The sequence below is a fragment of the Maylandia zebra genome, linkage group LG4 (genome assembly GCF_041146795.1).
Source record: "Maylandia zebra isolate NMK-2024a linkage group LG4, Mzebra_GT3a, whole genome shotgun sequence".
Classification (NCBI taxonomy): domain Eukaryota; kingdom Metazoa; phylum Chordata; class Actinopteri; order Cichliformes; family Cichlidae; genus Maylandia; species Maylandia zebra.
The window spans coordinates 19609375-19633881 of record NC_135170.1 but is presented as its reverse complement, the minus strand read 5'-3'; the positions used below and the strand labels follow the sequence as shown (position 1 = coordinate 19633881).

Genomic DNA, 24507 nt, shown 5'->3' with positions numbered 1-24507 from the left:
TTAAGTGGGGGAACTTGCACAATCGGTGGCTGACTAAATACTTTTTTGCCCCACTGTATGTTGTTTCAATAATACTGTATCATGAGTGACAGTGAGATGTCGTATTGTGGGGTGTCTATTGATTCCCACATTTACTAACCAGACTATGTTCTAGTTAAGAAGGTTACAAAGGAAGCTTTGAAGCAGTTTTACTTAGTATTTAAAGAATTCAGTCAGCTCTTATTATGACTGCTAAACACTCATTTCCTGATTATTTCCTTTCATTTACAATAAAAACATAACCTTGAGTATATGTAATTGCAGGGCTTTTTAATTGGGCTGATTCTCTATATTGTAGTTTCAGCTTCCAGTTATTTATGCAGCCAAGTTATATATGTGTAAAAAACAACACTTGATCCCTTTGAAACAGGTAACGAGCTGCAACTTAAGTGAATCTGCCCATTTTCTGGGCCTGATGTTGGGTCAGGTGCGAGTGTGCCAGCACAGCAACCAATGAAGTCTCTTCTCTGTCCTGAATCAGGACCAGTCACCCCACATGTTTCTTATCTGTCATAGTTGTCATGGAAATGGGTCTCATGATCCAGTGTTTGTGTTTTTGGTTTAATATTCTTTGATTACTGTTGCTCTTGGTTTTGGTTATTCTTATTTTTCAAGCTCTCAGCAATCTTAGTTCTCCCTCCCTCTATTTTCATCTTTTTGTTTAGTTTCTGTTCCCGTGTCCCACGTGTCATGTCTAGTCACCCCGGTCTCTATGTTCGCTCTTTTTTCCCAGTCAGCTGTGCCTCCTTGTCAAGTCTGCGTCTCCGTGCCTGTTTTGTTCTACTTTGATAGTCTCTTGTTCTGTGTTCAGTGTGTTGAGTTTTACTTCTCCTTTGTCTTGTTATGTCAGATTAGTCCCAGCTGTGTTTCCCTCCAGTTTCCCATTCCCTCGTTGCTTCCTTGTGTATTTGAGCCCCGTGTTTTCCTCTGTCCTCTATCCCTTCGTTAACAATCATACACCCTCATCGCTGTGTGTTTCTGTCGTACTCCTTGTATTTCCGAGTTCTCTGTTCCCAGTTCAGTTTCTTATTTTTTGGTTATGAGTTTCTTGTTTTTGGGTTTGTTTTCTGTTTTCTGTGTAAGACTTTTTCCAGCAGTAAAGCTGCTGTTTTGAGTTTACTCTGTGTTCGAGTCCTACATTCTGCCTGCCACGCAGAAAACCATGACAGTAGTTGGGAATCATCAGCACTGCTTCTAAACCGTCAGCTTATGTCATTTTCTTGCACAGAAAACTCTCTGATCAGCAGGTTGGTAGTCACCTGGTATGTTCTGGATTATACCTCGTGCCCTAATTTTCAGATGTTTCATAATGCTGTGTGATATACACTTGGTCTATTATCATACATCATTCTGCTCCCTGACTCTAATTATAATTTGAGTCCCATTACTTCTCCCATTGTCTGCCACATACAGTACAAAGAAACTAACTAACATTTTGTCAATGCTTAAAAACAAAAAACAGAATCAAATTTCTTGGGGAAAAAGACGAATTTCTATAGCAGATAATTAAATAACAGAAAAGCTGACCTACAGTGACCTACAGTGACCTACAGTGAAGTTTCACGGTTAAACAAGGTTTAATCCTGTAACATTATTTCAGATGCTGTGCTTAGTAACACCCTGACTCTGAGCTCTTTGATGACTTTCAACAGCAAGTAAGCAAACAGCAAATACCTGGAAAACGAACTCGTCCTCACAATTGTGTGATGCTGCACAATTAAAGGTGGATTCATATAACAAAAGAAAGAACTATTTTAGTCCTTAACAAAGCTCTATGGCGTCACTCACTGCTAAAGTATTGACTTTGACTCATTGGTCTAATGTAGACATTCATTTAAATACGTCTATGCCAACATTTGCATTGTTTTCTTTGTGTCTCACAGATTTCATAGAACAAACAAATGGACTCAGAGGACCAGCTGGTGCAGGCAAATCCAGTTTATTCAACCCTGGTGACATAATTTCTAGAAGACAGAAATACTGACATTGTTCCTTGCAGCTGTCGAAGGACTTTCAAAACACAGAGATGTGATGATTAAAGAAGCATAGATTCATTGTGGGCATTACAGTAAGTGCATCAAAGGGTTTTTGTGCAGTGTATGACTAATATTTAATCAAAATGATAGCTGGAAGACAATCAGTATCGGGTGCATGTGGAGTGTTTGAAGTTCTGCCATAAAATATCTTTTGATAAATGATGACAATAAAAAAAGGGTTGAGTTGTAACACAATCACATCTTTCTACATATGAATGATCTCAAAAGTTTTATAGTATGATGGTAACTATAGAACAACATTAAATGGATTAAATAAAACCTGAATTACCAAACAAATCGTACAAGAAAACACTGCCATTAAAAACATGTACACTCTATTTTAAATTTATTCATAAGCTTCGACATTGGAGACTCTACTACATCTCTGACCCTGGACTCTTTTGCTGGCTCATTCTTACTTTCATTTAGGTTCAAGTTCTACAAATGCTTTCTGCACATTTAGACTGTTACGACCCCATCTGCTAGAGGCCAGGGGGAGAGTAACAGCTCTTACACAGGAATCTAACAGAAACAGGGATTGTATTACCAATTGTATAACTGAAAACCATGAGGGCTGCGCACAGCAAGCCAATGGGCAACGTTACATACACACACAAAGGGCATTTTAGATAAGTAAATGAGGCTTGAGGAAGGGAGGAAGAGTAACTCAATACAACAAACCCTACTCAGCTAACCTCGGCTTTGCACACACAGTTTAACTAGTAGGCATTCACAGCGAGTCGAAAAGGCAGACTGCGCTCTCTGTAAAGCAGGGAGAGTGGGATCACTGGTGACGTCTGAAACCTCGCATATTACAGAATGTAACACCTGCATATGTGTAAAAAAAAAAGAAAAAAGGCTTTGATTTTGCCACCCTACTTGATTTCTCCATTTGCCACCCTAAGAAAGTTTCTCTAGATCTGCCCCCTTTTGGTGTCATAATAAGAGCTGACTGAATTCTCTAAATACTAAGTATTCAAAGTTTCAAAGCTTCATTTCTAACCTTCTTTATTAGAAGACACTCTGGTAAGTAGATGTGGGAATCACCAGACACCCCACAATACGACATCACAATAGGTCTCTCATGATACGATATTATTGCAACAAACAAACTAACTAACTAAGTCTGTTGTTCAGATGAACACCAAGGTACCTGTGGCTGTCCACAGCCTCAATGTCCATACCCTGGATGTTCAGTGGTTGCAGTGGAGAATGCTTGTGCCTGCGGAAGTCTACCACCAGCTCCAGATCAACGCCAGTAAAACCAAGGAACTGGTGGTAGACTTCCGCAGGCACAAGCATTCTCCACTGCAACCACTGAACATCCAGGGTATGGACATTGAGGCTGTGGACAGCCACAGGTACCTTGGTGTTCATCTGAACAACAGACTGGACTGGACTCATAACTCAGATGCCCTCTACAGGAAAGGGCAGAGCAGGTTGTACCTGCTGCGGAGACTCAGGTCGTTTGGGGTGGAGGGCCCACTCCTGAAGACCTTCTATGACTCTGTGGTGGCTTCTGCTATCTTTTATGGCGTGGTCTGCTGGGGCGGCAGCATCTCTGCTGGGGACAGGAAGAGACTGAACAGGGTGATCCGAAGGGCCAGCTCTGTTCTAGGATGCCCTCTGGACCCAGTGGAGGTGGTGAGTGACAGGAGAACGGCGGCTAAGCTGTCATCCCTGTTGGACAACGTCTCCCACCCCATGCAGCAGACTGTGACAGCACTGAGCAGCTCCTTCAGTGGGAGACTGCGGCACCCACGGTGTGGGACGGAGAGATTTCGCAGGTCTTTCCTCCCCACTGCTGTCAGACTCCATAATAAAGACTTTAACTGAACAAACACACACATCCACACATGTGCAATAACACTAAGTGCAATAATCTTTTCTGGCATCGTTGTATTTTTACTCAGTTGTATATAGCATTCGTATTCTATTTTTATCTTATTGTATATTTTTATTCTATTTTATTCTACTGTATATAGTATATTATTTTATTCTATTCTGTACAGCTGTGTACTGTATTTATTCTTATTGTATTCTAATTTTTGCGTCATAACTTTTGCACTGTCCACTTCCTGCTGTGACAAAACAAATTTCCCACGTGTGGGACTAATAAAGGTTATCTTATCTTATCTTATCTTAACTAACATTTTGTCAGTGTTTAAAAGCAAATAAACAGAATCAGTTTTGGGAGGGAAAAGATGAATTTCTATAGCAGATAATTAAATAATAATGTGTGCTGTATTGATCCCCGTGGGGAAATTACTTTTCCCCATTTTACTCATTCACTCAGTGAAGCAGTGGGCAGGCACGCAGGGAGCAGTGTGTAGGGACGGTATCTTGCTCAGGGGTACCTCAGGGTAGCCGTTCAGTGGATTCGAACCCCTGACCTTCTGATCATGTGGCAACCACTCGACCTTCTGACCTATCTAATTAAAACATGCTTAAAAGGTAAAAATTCATTGGGCTGTAGTGGAGTCCTAGCTGGGCTTTATGTTTGACACCCCTGATCTACAGAGACTGTAAAACTTTACTGCTTGGAGATGTTTCATGAGGTTATGGTACTACGGTGGCCCCTAGAGACAAAGCATGTACAAACTCCAAAACACGTGCAAACTCCAAAACACATGCAAACTCCAAAACATGTGCAAACTGTCCTGTGGTCTCAGCCTCAGATACTTATCAAATCACACAAAGCTCTTGTAGAAACAAACAAACAAATGAACAAAAGATGTTCTCCTTCATTTCTGTCAAACAAAGTTGTATGACACGTTTCCAGCGGTTAGTATCATGGTTGCTAGGCAACCTGGGAAGCGCAACGGAGACTAGAGCGTCCTATACAGCCCATGTTTGCAACAAACTTGCCGTTTATTTTGCAAATCGAGCTCAACACTGCCCCTAGCGTCCTGGAGCACTTCCGTTGTGTTTTGGAGTTTACATGTGTTTTGGATTTTGTAAGTGTTTTGGAGTTTGTGTGTGCTTTGTCTCTAGTGGCCACCGTACAAATCAGGTTTAATCCTGTAACATTATTTTGACAGCTTCAGACACACTGACTCTGAGATCTTTGTTGACTTTGAACAGCAAGTAAACAAAGAGCAAATGCCTGGAAAGTAAACTCCTCCTCCTTTATGATGTCATGGTTAAGTATTAAAGGTGGATTGATATAACAACATAGAGGCCTTTTTTAGTCCTTAATAAAGCTCTATGGCGTCACTCACTACTAAAGTATTGACTTCTGACTCATTGGTCTATTGTAGCCATTCATTTAAATACATCTATGCCAACATTTACATTTTTTCCTTTATGTCTCACAGATTTCTTAGAAGAAGAAAAAAGAACTCAGTGGACCAGCTGGTGCAGGCAAATCCAGTTTACTTAACCCTGCTGACACGATTTCTATAGGGCAGAATTACTGACAGTGTTCCTTGCAGCTGTTGAAGGACTTTAAAAGCACAGAAACATGATGATCGCAGAAGCATAGATTCATTGTGGGCATTGTGCGTCACAGGTTTTTTTTTAATTTTTCTGTCTAAAGAGTGCAGTCCAGTGAAAAAGTGGAGCTCATGAATAATATTTAATCAAAGACAGGACTGAAAGACATCTTAAATCACTGCTGAGTAGGCTGCAGTGGATGGGCAGCGCATAAAGTTCTCCCATTAAACATTTTAGTTTGATAAAAGAAGGACCTTTTTTTTTTTAAAGGAAAACTACTGGCGGCAGCTAGCGTTACCTCTTAGCCTCCTGGTATCAATGATAAAATCCTAGTGGAATTAGTCATTGCATTTACAAGACTTCTAGAAAATGTGACCTCTGACCTCCGATGTTTCAGTAAAAACATTCAAATAAAAAATGACGCAAACTTTTAGTTAAAATTTGATATAATGAAACTAAAAGTTTGAGTTGTATTTTTATCAATTTCCTCCTTTATTTTATTTTATTTTTCTCTGTCTTCCTTGTTTAAAATACTTTTGGAAAAGCAATAAATAAATCTTTGGGGGGAAAAAGTTTGAGTTGTAACACAATCACATCTTTCTACATATGACGGCAGAAAGATATAAGATTATATGATGACAGCAATGATAGAACACCTTTAAACGATGAAAACCTGAATTACCAAACAAATCATACAAGAAAACGCTGCCATTAAAAACATCTGTACACTATTTGAAATTCATTTGTAACCAGCTTCTAGATTACAGACACTACTGCAATCTCTCACCCTGCAGTCCGGCAGACACGTCCATATTCAAACTTTGGACCTAAACCTGCTCGTAAAAAGATCAATAATTTGCATTTATGTGACTGCTAAACTACTACTGGTGTTGCTCTTTGATAGCCTCATCTAAATAGCTGGATTATCAAACTTCCTCTTGACGACTAGCGGAGCTTATTGCTCTGGTTTCATTTACCAGGAAACGCAAAACATAAAGGGAGTTACGACTGTCCTCACACAAACAGCAGCAGCAGACTTACACAGGTACGTTCTCTCATTTCCTGGTGGATTCATTTTTACTTACTGTCACTCACATGACTTTACCTTCGTCTCTAATGCAGCATTTATTCTACATTTAAAGATACAATGAAGTGGGTTTAACATGGAGTCAATTACATTGCACTTAGTCCACCTTCTCTTAAATTACAAGCACACTCATTCACATAAAAATGATCTATTCATCTGCAGTATTACAGTTTTAAACAATATAATTAGTTTAACTTTCTGAGAAAGGGAGAGGCGAATATCATGAAACCAGAGCCAAACCTGACAACATAAATAAGTAAAACTCTGGGTTAACAAAAGTATAATGAATAAGTGGGGAAAATAAAAGCATGTTTGGTCATGGCTATAAAATATGCTTCACCTCTTTGTTAAAGAATTACTTAGTTTGCTTTGTTTAATTAATCCTCTGTAAACTGAGTGTTGAGCAATCCTTCCCTGTTATTTATCTGAAGCTGACAGGAGGCTTCAGCCAACAAGTTACAGATACAAGTTATTAGTGTGATTTTCTCTCTTTATGTCACAAAGTTAAAGTTGTTTGAGAAAACAACATTTCTCACTAACAAGCCTCTCTTAACACCCTCTTAATTAAAAGTAAACTCTAATATTAAAAAAGTAACTTTTGATTTCAACTGAAGAAAGCTAAATTTTAAAATGCAATTCCAACCCATGATGGATGGTATAAACCAGAGAGGAGACAAACAATTAAAACCTGTTTCAGAGTTTGTGTGGCTGAATGGCTATCAAATTATAAACTGGGAATAAATTTAAAGCTGTCTTAATCATTAATAATCTGTTAATCGCTTTTTGCAGTCAACACATAGTCATTTGATGCTTCACTGGTAAAAAAAAAACATGTAACGAATGTCAGAATATAAAGTATGAACAATAAAAACAGTGACTTCTTAAATCTCTACAGGATGAAGATGTTTGGAAGAATGATGAGCTGCTGTGTGGCTCTCCTCCTGACCTTCAGCTCTGTGTCAGCTGTAAGACGAGCGCTCAACTCAATCACTGATCTGAGGTCAGTAGGCTTTGGCCAGTCTGTGCCCGAGTACAGCCTCTGCTTGCTCCACTGGTTTGCAACCACAGTTGACTTTGACAATAACAACATCATCCTGCTGACCTTTGACCCAAACCGTGGTGATTATGGCTCACATCATTATCGCAACGATGAACAGCTGTTAGACCCACTGCCCAGGGGATACCGATACTACACTGTCGGTAACATCTACCAAGATGCATCACTGGAACTTCCAGATTATGTCGTGGAGTCGGACACTGAGGAAAGTAACAGGGCTCGCATTATAATTAGAGTCAGGGGGCGCAACGCAGTACGGACAATAGACCAAGTCTATATCACACAGCATTATGAGCCATATGAAGCTCGAGGGACAGAGTATGATCCACAACATACATATCGGGTCACTACCTGCCTTCTAAGAGTGTTGAGAAAGTTTTCCTTGCATCTCAATAACATCAACTCACTGGCTCTCAGAAACAGAGTTCATGACTCCCAGCTATCAGAGATAAGAAACATGTGGGGGGACCTCGCTTGTGTTGGACTGTTGTTGTTTATTGTGATCCCAGAAAAATATTCCTCTCACAAACGCAACAACAGACGTCAGCCAGCACCAAGAAGCAACACACAAAGTTATGTTGTGGTCAATATCCCAGAGAGCAGGGAAAATGGTGACTCTGTCATCCTGGACACGTACAACTCTGATCCTTGGCATTACACATCTCCCTCACGAAGAGACAGGTGCAATGAGAAAAACCGGGTTCAGTGTTTATTCTGTTGTTGTTTTCTAACAATAATTTTTTCAGTCTTTCTTATTATATACAGTGGTGCCTTGTCTCACGACTTTAATTTGTTTCGTGACGGAGCTAATAAGTCAAATCATTCGTATGTCAAAGCAATTTTCCCCACTGACATGAATTGAAATGCCATTAATCCGTTCATGACCCGAAAAAACATTGAGAAAGGAATTTGTTGCATGTTTTTCAATAAGAAAAATCTACTTATGAATAACAAATATTATATAAAAACACAATAAAATTTAATGCACTGCAATAATCTGGTCTTATTAAGTATAATATACTTCATTATGGTGCAGAGTGTAGAAGTTTGATTATTCCTGTAGTTTTGAAAACACTGTTCAATAAAATATATTTTCATGTGTGTGATGGTCATTTTGTGATGTGTCGTAACTGCCTTGACACAAAAGTCGTATTTGATATAATAGTTAATGTTTTCAATAATACAAATTTCCTGGAGATCTGCTGACCTAAAACCAACACGATTCACTTGATTCAAATCCATCTCTGACTGTTTGTTGCAGGACTTTCATGATTCACAACTTAGTGTATAAAAAACAGCAGATAAGATATGTGGCCGACAATAAGAGAAGTAACAAGGATTTTATTATAATTACAGTCAAGGAGCAAATTGAGGCATTGATAACAGACCAAATGTGCATCACACAGCATTATGAGACATGAAAATCAGCGTATGAGGTCTAATCCAGAGCATACATATCAGCTCACTACCAACCTGCTGAAGGAGATCAGAGAGTTTTCTGTGGAAGAAAATGACATGAGCTGACTGATGGAAGCAGTGCTGATGATTCCAGCTGAGGAAGATCAGAAAACCACAAGGTGACTTTTCTTGTCTTTGACTGTTTTTCTTTATTGTTTCTGAGGAAAAGTATTCCTCTCACAAACACAACAACAGACCTCAGCCTGCAGCAGGAAGGAGCACACAACGTTTTTTGTGGTCAGACTGTGAGCCCCTCTCAAGTGACTGAACTCCTCTTCCTATTTGTAAGGGAGAGGCCAACCACCTTTTACAAAAAGCTTATTTCTGCAGTCTCGTTCTTTCGGTCACTACTCAAAGCTCGTGACCATAGGTTGAGAGTAGGGATGTAGACAACTAGTAAATTGACAGTTTTGCTTATACCCTCAGCTCTGACAACCTCACATGTTATACTGATCCTGACTCTGGACAGAGGAGACTCTTCATTGACAGTAGTTACCACGCTGACACCTGACGCATCATCAATCCTGAGATACTACTTCATTGAAAACAATGGGCGAGGGCAGCTCAGCTCATAGTATCAACTTATTTTACTTCCTTACTTACAACGCAATAAACAAGGTCTGCAGCTAGATACATCCAAGGTGTTCGCTCCATTTATAGTTATTCAATGTTTTATTTTGAAAAGCCTCAAAAGGATATGGTGCGACACGATGGTTTTACCGTCGTTGTTGCACAAACCAACACATAAAACAGTCTCTTGTCCATCCAGAGTGTTATTTTAGATATAAGAAAAATAGACAACTCCAAGAAGAAATTAAGAAAGCCACTACATTAAGTAAAACCATCCTGCTCCAGAGCGAGACGACTGCATCGATTTGAGCTCGTCCAAAGTTGGATACAGCAAGTCAGTTAAGTGTACAGAGCTGTGTGCATGAAGAATCTAAGATGAAAAGAAATAAGCTTCCATGGATAACGTTTTGGACTATGACATGCTGCCAAGCTACAAGTCGTGCCAAAATTGAACAATTACGATACTCAACTTCTTACATATAAGTCAGTGACAGTGTTACGAAAGCCTCAGTTTTGTGTCATAGACCAAGTGTTTCATGAACACTTGTTTAATAAGAAGTTGTGTAAAAGGAGCAAAGATGGCAGATGAAGACCTGCAGGTCCCAGGCCCAGGGCACAGAGCTGCAGTAGCGGGACTGGCCAAGAGGGCACAAAAGTATACCTTGAACAGTTTACCAGAGGTGTACCCAGAGATTTGCTAAGAAGTTGTCAGCACATGAATCCACAACACGGCTACAGTAAGGCAAGAAAGTTGCTGTTTTGTCATTATGGTGAGAATTGCAACTGCCTACATGAACAGAGCATTTGATTGGCCACAAATCAAAACAGATGATGCAAAGGCTCTTCATAGCTATTTACTTTTTCTCACCGGTTGTAACAATGCAATGCAAGACATCAGTCAACTGCATAAAATGGAGATCCCCACAAACCTCAGAGTTATTGTCTCTAGACTAACATACAGAATGAGAGAAATGAGGAGAGTTTCTGCTTTTGACATTCAAGAAACAAGTGGAAGGAGAGCAAAGTTCTCAAATCTGGTCACATTCATAAGCAGACAAGTAAAAATAGCTGCAGATCCTTTGTTTGGTAACATTAAGGATGCTGAAGATAAAGCAAAGTCATCAACAAATGTGAGAATGAAAAGATCATCCAGGCAAAGGGGAAGCACATTTGCTACAAGTGTAATACAAGTTGCACATGAAAGATCACCTCAAATTAATAAAAGTGCTTCTTGTCACACTACCAGTGACTTCCAGAAGCCATGCATATACTGTGAAAAACTGCATAAACTTGCAGAACGTCAAAAGGTCAGAAATCAGCCTTACAAAGAAAGACTAGAGTTCCTTAAAGCAAAGCAAAGCTTTACATGTCTGACACAAGGTCATCTGAGTAAGGACTGTAAGAAAAGGTCATTGTGTGAGTACTGCTCTAAGAGACATACAAGTATGCTTCACTGGACAAGGGAGCATACTTGTAAGACAGTAAGGCAGATGTGTGCATCCAGAGAAATGTCTCTGACATTCCCACGACAAGTGATGAAACACACTTTTCAGGCAGAATTTGTGGAACCACAGGGGCCGGAAAAGACAGTCATGTGTTATCAATCGTTCCTGTGTGGGTTAAGTTAAAGAAAAGCAATAAGTTAATTGAGACTTATGCGTTCATGGACAATGGGAGCCATCTGTTCAGAGAAGCTGATGAGACAACTTGGTGTAGAAGGTAAGAAGACAAAATTCATGCTTCACACAATGGGACAGGAAAAGTTGGTGAGAAGCTACAACCTATCAGGATTAGAAGCGTGTGGTTTATATGAGAACACCTATATAGATCTTCCTGACATTTACACTCATGCAGACATTCCAGTGTCTAGAGAGAACATCCCTACACAGGATGACTTAAAAAGGTGGCCACATCTTCAGCAAATCAAGTTCCCACATTCAGATGCAGACATTGGACTTTTGATAGTGTGTGATGTTCACAAGGTTATGGAACCATGGGAGATTATTCATAGCAAAGATAACGGTCCATATGCTGTCCGAACAGTCCTGAGTTGGGTTATCAATGGCCCTCTCAAGAGAGATTCTTGCTCTACTTCTTCTGACAGAGAGCTGAACTGAGTCCAGACCTAATGAAGACACTGATTGGAGTACTAACAAGGTTTAGGTGGGATCCCATTGCCTTGATGTCAGACATAGAAGCTATGTATCACCAGGTGCGAGTACCTCCAGAGGACAGTGATCTTTTGTGTTTTCTCTGATGGCTAAATGGGAACTTGAATGAACCTCTGCTTGAATACAAAACTAATGGTGCACCTGTTTGGGCCAACATCCTCCACGAGCTGTGCAAACTATGCACTGAAGAAAGCAGCAGAAAACACTAAAGAAAAAATGCCACTAGCAGCAGTTAACGCTGTTCTGAACAACTTTTATGTAGATGATTGTCTTCTGTCTGTTTCAGATTAAACATAGGCATGTACTATGGTCAGGGACCTGACTCCATTGTGTGAGAGTGGAGGATTTCACTTAACAAAGTGGATGAGCAACAGTAGAGTTGTCCTTGCTTCCATCCCTGAAAAGGGAAGAGGAAAAGAGATTAAAGATTTGGATTTGAGACATGATGCATTATCTGATGAAAGAGTCCTAGGAGTGAACTGGTGCAAAGAGACAGATGTATTTAAGATCAGGATAAATGACAAACCTATGCCAAAGACAAGGCGAGGCATCCTCTCATTTATAAGTGTAATATATGGGCATTCTGTCTCCTGTCATTCTTCCAGCAAAAATCTTTCCGCGAGAGCTATGTGGCAGGAAGATCTCATGGGATGAGGAAATCCCAGCTGAACTGGCTCAAAGGTCACAGGTTTGGCATTCAAAGCTTCCTAAACTTCATGGCTTTGCCATCAACAGGTGTTTGAAACCTGCTGGATTTGGAGTGGTCATATCTGCACAATTACACCACTTCGCTGATGCCAGTGAGAGAGGTTATGGAGTCGTTACTTACCTCCGTATCACAAACCAGAAAAGAGAAACTCACTGCTCATTCATCATTGGCAAGTCCAGATTGTCTCCTCTGAAGTAGATAACAATTACACGTCTCGAGTTGACAGCAGCTGCAGTTGCTGTAAAAATTTACAATCTCATGAGAAAGGATCTGCAAATGCCACAAATAGGAATCTGTGTTTTGGTCTGATAGTACCACTGTTTTAAAGTACATCTTCCGTGAGAACATCAGATTTAAGACATTTGTAGAAAATAGAGTGTCACTTTTTAGAGACAACACAAAACCAAGTCAGTGGATGTGAACTCTGAATTAAACCCTGCTGACCACGCTTCAAGAGGAATAAACACAGACACATTTATGAAGTGTCCAAACTGGATTGCTGGGCCAGAGTTTTTGACAAAAGATTTAAAAAATTGACCAATTCCACCGGACATTAAAAAAACACCAAAAAAAATTATGTCGAAGTCAAAGAGGCAATGAGTGTGGATGTTACAGAAATACATGAAAACCCACTAAACAAACTGATCACTACTCAGACTGGTGCCGTGTAAAAAAGGCATCTTCCTGGATACTTATGTTCAAGCAGCTGCTTCGCAGGTTAAGTGCACATCGTAAGCTTCTCGTGTCACAAGCAAGTGGCTGTGAAAGCTGCAAAAGGAAAGTCGAAAAGGTTGCAGGTCAAATGCAGCAGTTCAAATCATGTATTATTATCGCTCACTACTGCAGATGTTGCAATAGGAGAAACTGAGATTGAGTTTTGTCAAAATCAAAGCTTTGCAGAAGAACTTGCAAGTCTTCATGAAGGTGACAAGTTTAAAAGGAGCAGTCACATTGCGAAGGTTGATCTTTTTATCCAGGATGGAATTTTAAGGGTTGGCGGCAGGTTGCACGAGTCTGCACTACCTGCTGACATTAAGCATCCATTGATCCTCATGTTTCTACTTTGATTCTGAGACACATTCACCAAGAAACAGGCCATGTAGGAAGGAATTATACATTATCCAGGCTGAGAGAAAGAATCTAGATTCCCCAGGCAAATTCAGCAATAAGAAAGATCCTGTCAAAGTGTGTAACATGTCAAAGGACATCTGCAAAACCTGGTGAATAAAGAATGGCAAACTTGCCACAAGATCGCCTGATGCCTGACAAACCACCATTCACAAATGTGGGCATAGACTACTTTGGACCTTTTGAGGCCGAAGCAGCCCTGCTGTGACAATACAGAGCCCTGTGTAAAATATACACTTTCACCTCCAACTAACCAACCTCTCTGTGATTGATTTGAGGAGATGTATGCTATTATTCGGAGATATCTAAAAATACTCCTTAACTGCTGATATTTTTTGGTGGCTCCATAATGTGCTTACCATGTAGTTGCAAACTCGTTAGGATCATCATCAGAATCAGCTCAGATCCTAATCAAGCAAAAAACTAATGTCTTTTCAACGGCTCACATAGTTTTCAGAAAAACAGGGCTTTGTGGGAGTACCCACGTACTAGCCTCTCGGCCCAAGAAAAATGGACATAAGACTGCTGGACTATTGTACACCTTTTATATATGTGTAATAAAATTCTATGACGTTGACATAACACAGTTATCAATGTGGGACTGTTTTGGCTTCTGACTCATAGCTACTGTGTTTCAGCTACTGTTTTGCCTACACTACAGCCTTATTTTTAGAAATTTTCCCAGATGTGTTATTTAAGTACTCCCGAGGAGCCCGTCCAGCCTCATGCCACGCCAGCTGGAGGTCCAGCCGAGCCCGTCCAGCATCCTGCCACATCTGCTGCAGCGCCACCACCTGCGGCTTCCACGCCGTCACCTGCAGCGCCACCACTATCTGGTCCTGCCACGCCTGGTCCTGCCTCGAGCCAGCCAGAGGTCGACGCCACGCCTCTGTTCGTCTCGCCTGCCACGACCCAGCCAGAGGTCGACGCCACGCCTCTGCTCGTCTCGCCTGCTACAACCCAGCCAGAGGTCGACGCCACGCCTCTGCTCGTCTCGCCTGCTACGACCCAGCCAGAGGTCGACGCCACGCCTCTACTCGTCTCGCCTGCCAAGCCACGTCCAGCATGGCTGTTTCCGGGGCCTGTCAAAACAGCCTGTCCACGGAAACCCACCAAACCACCCGAGGGGTCACGTCCACATCCACACTAACGTCGACCACCTGCCAAGACACCTGTGAAGTCTTGTCTACGCCATCGACCACCAGCCAAGCAACCCGAGGGCCTTCATGCAGGCCCACGCCGCCATCGACCGCCTGCCAAGCCGCCCGACAGGTCTCGTCTCGTCCATGTCGCCGCCGGCCACGAGCCAAGCCACCCGAGTGTGGCCAGCCATGCCTGCTTCGCCACTGCCACCTTCCACATGGTCGGCCCCCTGATCTGCTCCGTCACCACCGTTGGACTCGTGGCCGGCCCCCGGAACCTTTGAACTATGAACTGCTATGCTATCGACCCCCAGGACGGCCCCCCGAACTAATTAACTGTGGACTTTTGTGCCGTCACCCTCCAGGTCGGCCCCCAGAAAGTTTTGAGAACTATCTCCGGAGCTTTAGTGCCTTTCATGGGCTTTTTGCACCCTTTTTGTGGGACTTTTGCTCTGGTTTTGGTCAGTTTCAGTTTCTGTCATGATCCTGGGTCTTTTGACCCAGCGTTTTAAGTTTGAGTTTATTTTGTTCATTAGGTTATCCAAGTTCATTTGTTATTAGATTCCCCTTGTGTATCCAACCCCGTTAAGTCTCCCTTGTCCTTCATGTGCTTCATGTCTGTGTTTCTTATGTTGTCATGTTTGCGTTTCATTATGTTTCCCATTTTATTTTGAAAGAGGTCCTGTGTCCCTGCATTTTGTTTTACTCTTCCCCTGTGGCATTGTTATGTTCATGTTGTGTCTACTGTGCCTTTCTGTTCATGTTTCAGATCCCTATGTTCTGTCTCCCCAGTCTGTTAAGTTTACATGTCTTGAGTTCCGTCAGTGTGTTTCCTGTTTTACTTTCACAGTCTGTCCTATGTTAATGTTTCTAGTTTTGCTTCCCTTGTCTCGTCCTGCCTAATTACTCCCAGCTGTGCTCTCCTCCTGTGGCTCATTCCCCCTCGTTATCCCTCAGTGTATTTAAGCCCTGTGTTTCTCTTTGTCAGTGTTGCGTCCTCCCTCATAGCTGTGTGATTTTTCCCTGTGGCTCCTTGTGCTTTAGTTTAGTTTAGTTTAGTATTGTTTTTCGTGTCCCACTCCACGCCAGCAATAAAGCTGTGTTTTTTGAGTGTTTAAGCCGTGAGACCAGTTTTCCCGTGATTCACTCGCGTACGTCAGTTTGAAGAGGAAAAAGAACTCCACGGGACTCCGATGTGAAAAGATGTAACAAAAAATTTATTCCACAGTTTTTGCATCTTACAGGAGTGGTCAGGTTTAACTTGTCCTCAACAAAATAACCTACTACGGTAGGAAAACCATGTGGCTCTGTTCTACCCTGCTGCCCCGTATAGCTTATGCCGTGTTAACTTCTTTTCTCTCTCTCTCCCCCCTCCCGCACCGCATGCACTAATTTGCATACATCCGTGATGCCCGGATTTTACTATAAACACGAGTCTTTAAGGCACATGTATTCATGGTACTACGTAACCTAGTTCCACCATAAACATGCATCTATTTCCTAAAATTATTAATTACACAAACAAGCTTAACAACAGCGAAATATAAATACTAAAACATATGAACTATCTTAACTTGGCTCCCACATACCGGCCCCTAATTGTGACCCTATTACACAATTACCAAATTACACTTGTGGAGCCAAGGTACACAAACTTCAGTCTCTGCAGTTGATTACTTCATTCCGATTCCTGCAGAAGGCAAATCTTCGTAATGGGCCTGTCCAGTACACTCGTCTTGGTTTTGATCCTAACCTGCCGCACCATTCCTGCCTTGTCTGAGATAGCATGGATTACTTTCCCTGTAATCCAAGAGTTGCGTGGGGCTGTATCGTCAACAATAAGCACAATGTCTCCAACCAAAAAGTTGCGAGATGGACGGGTCCACCTTTGCCTCTCTTGAAGTTGTGGTAAATATTCCCTTGCCCATCGTTTCCAGAATATTTCCGACATGTATTGCACTTGCCTCCATCTTCTTCTTGCGTAGAGATCTTGCCTGTCGAACAGTCCGGGAGGAAGAGATGGTTTGTTCCTGAGCAGCAACAGGTGATTGGGAGTGAGTACTTCCAGATCATTTGGATCACTGGACGCTTTGGTTATTGGCCGACTGTTAATAATGGCCTCCGCCTCACACAGAAGTGTATGCAGGCTCTCTTCATCCAGTGTCTGGAGTCTCAAGGTAACATTTAGGATTTTTTTCACTGACTTGATCAATCTCTCCCAGACCCCTCCATGATGGGGTCCTGAGGGAGGGTTGAACATCCACTGAATGCCTTGTTGTTTTAGGTGGTCTTCAATTTTGGACACATTCCATTCAGCAATGGCTCTTTTAAGTTCACGCTCTGCACCAATGAAGTTAGTTCCATTGTCAGAACGAAGGGTCTTTATCTGGCCTCGTCTGGCTATGAAGCAACGGAGAGCATGGATGAAGGAATCTGTGTCCAGCGAGGCTGCCATCTCCAAGTGTATTGCACGAGTGGTTAGGCAGGTGAAAATGACTCCATACCTCTTCACCGTACTTCGACCACGTTTGATCTCGAACGGACCAAAGTAGTCCACTCCGCAGTTAGTAAATGGAGGGTCATCTGGCAGAACTCTGTCTCGGGGTAGGTCGGCCATTTGCTGCTGTCCTGCAACTCCATGCTCACGCCGACAGGCAATACACCTAGCGAGTATTTTTCGTACTGCAGAGTTGGCACCGGGTACCCAAAACTTTGTTCTCAACTTGGAGATAACATGATTGCGACCACTATGAGCCAAGTTCTCATGTATTTCTCTGAGGATAAGCTTCGTGACGTGAAGATCCTTGCTCAGGATTGCTGGCCGCTTAGCCTCCTCGGGTAGTGCTGCTCTGCTGAGTCGCCCTCCGACCCTAAGGATGCCTTGTTCAAGTACTGGACTCAGTTTGAAAAGACTACTAGTCCTCTTCACCCCCTGACCTTTAGAAAGTGCGCTGATCTCCTTAGGAAATGTCTTTCTCTGACAGTAGCGAATGATTGCTTCTTCAGCCTTCGCAAGGTTCTCTACCGTTAGCTTGTTGGTGTCCCCTTGAAACAGGCTGTCCTTGAAACCTTCCATATCCCTCTCGACTTCAGGTTGTGTTTTAACAGCACACAACTCCTTCCTTTTGCGACACAATTGCAGCAGAATGCTCTTGACTTTAAGCATCCATGCCACTGCCCTTTTAAGTTTAAACCAGGATGAGAAGTAGTGCAGGAACTCCAGCACTACATCTTCACATTCCTTGATTGTACTAGCACACACCAGGTTACCCTTTACCTCTGGGTCATCTGTAGTCAGGCCTTCAACTGGGTGCACCTCTTCTGGCCACTCTTCCATGGGTTTGGTGAGAAAATCCGGCCCCTGTAACCATGTGTGGGATTGCATGAAGCTCTCTGCTCGGAGCCCCCTTGATGCAAAGTCGGCAGGATTCAGTGAGGTGTTGATATACCTCCATTGCTCTGGACTGGAGCATTTCAAGATTGCATCCACACGGTTAGCAACAAAGGTACGGAATCTACTTGTTTGATTGCTGATATACTTGAGTACCGTGGTACTATCTGACCAAAATACAGATGGTTGGAGCGGAAGCTGCAATTCAGATGTCAGAACCCTGTCTATGCGTGCTGCCATGGTTGCTGCGGTAAGTTCCATGCGGGGAACTGTAATGGGCTTAAGTGGGGCCACTCTTGCCTTTCCCAACATGAATGCGCAGTGGACTTCGTTACGGCTGTTCCTCTGTAGCAAGTAGCTTACTGTACCGTAGCCCTCTTCACTGGCATCAGCAAAGTGTTGCAGCTGATTGTATATTGACTCTCCAAAGCCCACAGGTTTAAAACATCTTGGAACGCTTATGTTCCCTAGCTGGCGGAGCTGGGTCTTCCACTTGTGCCACTTGTGAGCTAGGTCTGCAGGTATGATGACATCCCAGCCAATCTTTCTCCTGCAAAGCTCTTGCAGAATCTTCTTTGCTTGAAGCGTGACTGGTGACAAGATACCCAGTGGGTCGTAGACAGAACTCACAGTGGACAGAAGGTTCCTCCGAGTGGGTGCCTTGTCTGGCATTACAATCTTGAACCTGAAGCTGTCAGATTGAATACACCATTGGACTCCCAGCGCTCTCTCAATGGGGAGTGTGTCCTGATCCAGATCGAGATCTTTAACCTCCGATGCCCTTTCTTCTTCTGGAATAGCAGACAGAACTGCTCTGCTATTGCTTATCCATTTTGTGAGCCTGAATCCACCCCTCTGACATACAGCTCTAAGAGTGTGGTATAACTGTATGGCTTCCTCTTCTGAGCTCACAGCCTTCAAACAGTCGTCCACATAGAAGTTGTGCAGGACTGTGTCAACCGCTTGGCTGTTGGCTGGATCTCGGTTGTCTTCAGCACATTTGCGCAGAGCAAAGCTGGCGCAGCTTGGTGACGAAGTTGCACCAAAAATGTGAACCACCATCTTGTACTCCACCATATTCTGAGTAATGTCACCAGATGTCCACCACAGGAACCGAAGAAGGTCAGAATCCTCATCAGGCACCTTTACTTGGTGGAACATTGCTTCCACATCTGCCATGATGACCACTTCCTCTTGTCTGAACCGGATAATTACCCCAAGAAGGGTACTGGTAAGATTTGGTCCTTGTAACAGCTGATCATTTAAGGTGGTGCCTTTGTACGATGCTCCACAGTCAAAGACCACTCGAAGCTTGTGTTTCTTGGGATGGTAAACTCCGTGGTGCGGTAGGTACCAAACCTTTCCATCGTCACGATCAAGGTCCTGTTCTGGCACTTTCACTGCGTAACCGTTGGTTATGACGTTACTCATGAAAGCCGAGTACTCTGCGTGGAATGAAGTATTCCTCTCCAACTTCCGCTTTAGGTGTAACGCACGTTGCTCAGCCACTTTGCGGTTGTTGGGCATCTTAATGCGCTTGTTCCGCAATGGCAGAGCGATGCTGTAGTGTCCGTCCACAATAGTAGCTGACTCTGTCGCTATCTCCAGAAACTGCAAATCCTCTCTTGACATTTCCTGTTTCTCGTTTCTTTCACGCTCAGGGAAGTCACTTTTAAACTGCTGGTCCCAGAGTTCATCCAGTTTGCTAACTGATATTCGGTTTGCTGCAACCTGAATCAGTCCGCATGGTGCCTTTTGTGAACTGCTTCCTTGGAGGGGTTCGCTGATGGTCCAACCGAGCCTTGTCTTCACAGCATATGGACCGCCATTCTCGCTGGCTATAACTTGCCAAGGTTCAACAGCTTTAGGTGCATTAGCCCCGATTAGCAGTCCAATCTTTGCTTCAATCCTAGGTATAGACACCTGCTGAAGGTAGGTCCACCTGTTCACGTAGTCTTGAGAAGGAGCATTGTCGGCAGAAGCAGGAATGTCACTGTGACTGTACATTTCTGGCAACTCAAAGAAGTCATTGCTGTCTAAGCTGCTTATTTCCAACCCAGACACAATGTGGCTACTGACGACCTTTTCCTCTCCCATTGTTTTCAGCAAAATCTTTGTCTTTCTGCCAGACAAGTTAAGCTCATGCATTAACTCTTCAGTACAAAAGCAGGCAGTACTGCCAGGGTCCAGAAAAGCATAAGTGTGTGTCACCTTTTGTCCTCTTTTAGGTTTCACTTGTACTGGAACTATTGCCAAAATGTGCTCTGTTTTCTCTGCAGCGTGAGCAGGTGCTTCCATTTCAACAAATCCATTCACGATTGACTCTGTTTGGTCTTCTCTTTCTAATGATTCCACTTCAGAAGCTACCCTTTTGCTTGTAGCACTGGGCTTAGTCTTCATGTGTAACACTGTGGGGTGCGGTTGTGCACAAACCTGACAACTTGCCTTTTCTTGGCACGAACCACTCATGTGTCCCTGTTTAAGACAGCTGAAGCATAGTCCTTTAGTTCGCATGAAGTCAATCTTTTCCTTATGAAGTGACTTCTTCATCCTCTTGCACTGTTCCATGGTGTGCTCTTCACCACGACAGAAAAGACAGGGTTTGGAAAATGCACACACCTGCTTCCCGCTGACCTTGTTCCTTTCTTTAGAGGGTATGTCCTGTGTAGTGGTGATAGTTGCAGCTGCAGTGAATCCTTTTCTGTTTCCACTTCTCCTTTGCAACCTCTCATCCACTTGCCCTCTAACTTGGACCTTTAATGTGCTGTCCTTTATATCACCGAACAATGGATGCAAAACTTCTTTGGCCTGCTTATTGACAAACTCCACCAGATCTGCAAATGTGACTCTGCGTTTTGCCTTGTCTAAGACCCCACAAGCATATGTTCTCCACCTTTCTCTCAGCTTGTACGGAAGCTTGGAAACGATAGCACGCATGTTGGCCGTGTTATCCAACTCCTCCATGTACTCCACATCCATCATTGCATTACGACATCCAGTAAGATAGAGGCCGAAAGCATGCAGAGCCTCTCCATCATCTGACTTGATGGTTGGCCAGTTAAGAGCCTTGTGAATGTATGCCACTGATATCTTGTAGGCATTTCCAAAGTGCTCTTCCAACAGTCTCTTAGCCGTTTGATATCCATGTGTAGGTTCCATATGAAGACAACTCCGTATCAATTCTCGTGGTTGCCCACTTGTGTATTGTTCCATGTAGTACAATCGATCCTTGTCGCTCTCTGTTCTGTCCTCCACACCATGTTCAAAAGCTCGCATGAACAGCCGATACTCTAATGGGTCCCCTTTAAACACAGATATGTTCTGCGGGGGCAACGTAGCTAACTTCTGTTGCTTAGTTAGCGCTTCGACCACATCCTGTAGAGCACTTGGTGTCTGCGATGGCTGGGAGGTAACAGTGTGTGTTTGCTGTGCGTTTTGGAGAATGTTCTTCTTCTGCGCTTGTCTTTCTCGCGTGGGGGATGGGCTATTTGACTGCTGTGAAGTAAATAAATCTCCAACCTTATGCGATGCCATGTAGGAGTTCATTCCATCCCGAGTGGATACGCGACTGGATGCCTTGGATGCACGACTTTCGTATTCCGATAAGATCTTGATCTTTGCCTCATTTGCTGCAAGAGCTGTTTGTATTTCTAGCTCCTCCTTTTCAGCTTGGAGCTTAGCCTCCCTTTCCTCCAGCAAGCGTTTCTGTCTTAAAGACGATGCCTTAATCAATAAGGTAGCTCGCTCCACCTCTGCCTTCATGCGTGTGGACGACACCGATGACGAAGCGCAGGAGCCGCGTTCTGACAATGCCTTATCACTGCGTTTTGAGACAGATGCATTAGATATGCTGTCAGATGGATCCACATCTTCATTGCATTTTTCAGCCTCCACAGCGCGCATGGCCATCTTGTCAATCCAAGCCGAAGCTGTCTCAGCAAAAGCCTTAAAGGAATCAGCCTTAGGTTCAAACCAATTTTCCTGGTCTTTAGTTAAATCCTCCTCCGGCATTTGCTGGAGCACCTCTTTAACATTTGTGTTCAAACCACAAAACTCTCCAAACCGCTCATTAAAATCCTTCATTAACTGTGTTACTTCTGTTAGGCTGGTATCACATTCATTTTCCATCAGCTGGCGCACTTGTTTCACTGTGCCTGTTAATTTGGCTAGCTTGGCCTTCCGTAAATTGATAATACGTTGCAGCCTTTCCTCCATAGCTTTAGGTGTGATTTTCACCGCCCTAGCTTCCAATTCTGCTACTGTGTCTTCTTCTTCGTTGTTCATGCTATTAATTTCCCGAATAGCAACACCAAAATCCTTATTTTATCATCCAAAAATCATGCAGGTTGGCTACCACACAGTTCAGCATCCACCATGACTCAGCAATTTTTCCTCGTGAATTAGCTCCACTTACTCACGTTTGTTGTCGCTGCAGCAGCTCGGGTTTTTTCCTTCTTTAGTCGCGTCAATTACTCCACAACGAGCGGGTTTTCCTACAAAATGTTTAAGCCGTGAGACCAGTTTTCCCGTGATTCACTCGCGTACGTCAGTTTGAAGAGGAAAAAGAACTCCACGGGACTCCGATGTGAAAAGATGTAACAAAAAATTTATTCCAGTTTTTGCATCTTACAGGAGTGGTCAGGTTTAACTTGTCCTCAACAAAATAACCTACTACGGTAGGAAAACCGTGTGGCTCTGTTCTACCCTGCTGCCCCGTATAGCTTATGCCGTGTTAACTTCTTTTCTCTCTCTCCCCCCTCCCGCACCGCATGCACTAATTTGCATACATCCGTGATGCCCGGATTTTACTATAAACACGAGTCTTTAAGGCACATGTATTCATGGTACTACGTAACCTAGTTCCACCATAAACATGCATCTATTTCCTAAAATTATTAATTACACAAACAAGCTTAACAACAGCGAAATATAAATACTAAAACATATGAACTATCTTAACTTGGCTCCCACATTGAGTTTACTTTTTGTCTCTGCGAGTTTGCGTTTGGGTCCTACTCTTGCCGTATTGTGACACTTGGGGTACACTTGAATTAACTGGAGTAGATACTGATCTGTGAGGGAGTAACTGAACAAACTGTGAGTGGCCAGAGAGATAAGGGGTAAACCAGTACTGTACCACTGATGCCAATAGATCAGGGGTGGGCAATTCCAGGCCTCGAGGGCCGGTGTCCTGCAGGTTTTAGATCTCACCTTGGGTCAACACACCTGAATCACATGATTAGTTCGTTACTAGGCCTCTGGAGAACTTCAGGACATGTTGAGGAGCTAATTTAGCCATTTAAATCAGCTGTGTCGGTTCAAAAAACCTAAAACCTGCAGGGACACCGGCCCTCGAGGCCTGGAGTTGCCCACCCCTGCAATAGATGCTAATCTGTGAAGGAGGATGCAGGGGGAGATGGTATCAAAAGCTGCTGTAAGGTCAGGGAGAATGAGGATGGAGATAAGTCCTGAGTTAGCTGCAAGCAGAAGATCATTGGTGATTTTTACTAGAGCTGTTTCTGTACTGTGACATGAACGGAAGCCGGACTGAAACTGTTCATACAAGTTATTTCCAGTGAGATGATGATGAACCTGTGCAGCCACTATCTTTTCCAGAATTTTTGCCAAGAAAGGGAGATTTGAAATTGGCCTGAAATTATTTAGATTGGAGGGATCTGAACCATTCTTTTTCAGTATTGGGGTTATTATAGCAGTTTTAAGAGAAGAAGGAACAGAACCAGATTTAAGAGAGGAGCGTACGATATTAGCAATCAGTGGAGCAAGCAACGGGAATGAGAGTTTAACAAGATTTGTCGGCAGTGGATCAAGTTTACACGATGATGACTTAAAGTTAGTAATTATGGAAGATAGCTGAGTTATTGTGGGAAGTTCAAAACTTGATAGAGAGGATGACAGCTGAGAAGGACAAGAAATGCATATAGAACAATTGACCATATCACAGGACGAGGGCAATTATTGATGAAGATTCTCAATCTTGGCGTAAAAAAAGTCCATAAATTTGTTGCAAACTGCGGCAGAGTGTGTATGTACGGCAGAGACGTTCCAGGCAGCGTCCAGTAGCTTTAAGTTGGCGAAGTTCAGATAAATACCATGGCGCAGAGCGAGAGAGAAAAACAGTTCGACTTTTGGGGGGAGCCAAGGTATCTAAGAGGTTGATAAGTTCATTAGTGTGAATGCTTGAAAAGCATTCACAGTATTGTTATTCGAATCTTTATTAGTGTGAATGCTTGAAAAGCATTCACAGTATTGTTATTCTAATCTTT

The 24507-nt window shown here is 42.9% G+C and overlaps 1 protein-coding gene across 1 annotated transcript; it reads left to right on the top strand.

Moving 5' to 3' along the window:
• The first annotated feature begins 6383 nt into the window (after window positions 1-6383).
• On the top strand, window positions 6384-8706 carry LOC143412303 (uncharacterized). The gene is made up of 2 exons (XM_004558429.4): window positions 6384-6555; window positions 7493-8706. The coding sequence occupies exon 2, from the start codon at window positions 7494-7496 to the stop codon at window positions 8514-8516; it is 1023 nt and encodes a 340-aa protein (XP_004558486.3). The 5' UTR covers window positions 6384-6555; window position 7493; the 3' UTR covers window positions 8517-8706.
• The last annotated feature ends 15801 nt before the right edge of the window (window positions 8707-24507 follow it).

Bases quoted from the DNA above. Each gene is read 5' to 3' on its own strand.
- LOC143412303 (XM_004558429.4), top strand. From the start codon at position 7,494: ATGAAGATGTTTGGAAGAATGATGAGCTGCTGTGTGGCTCTCCTCCTG.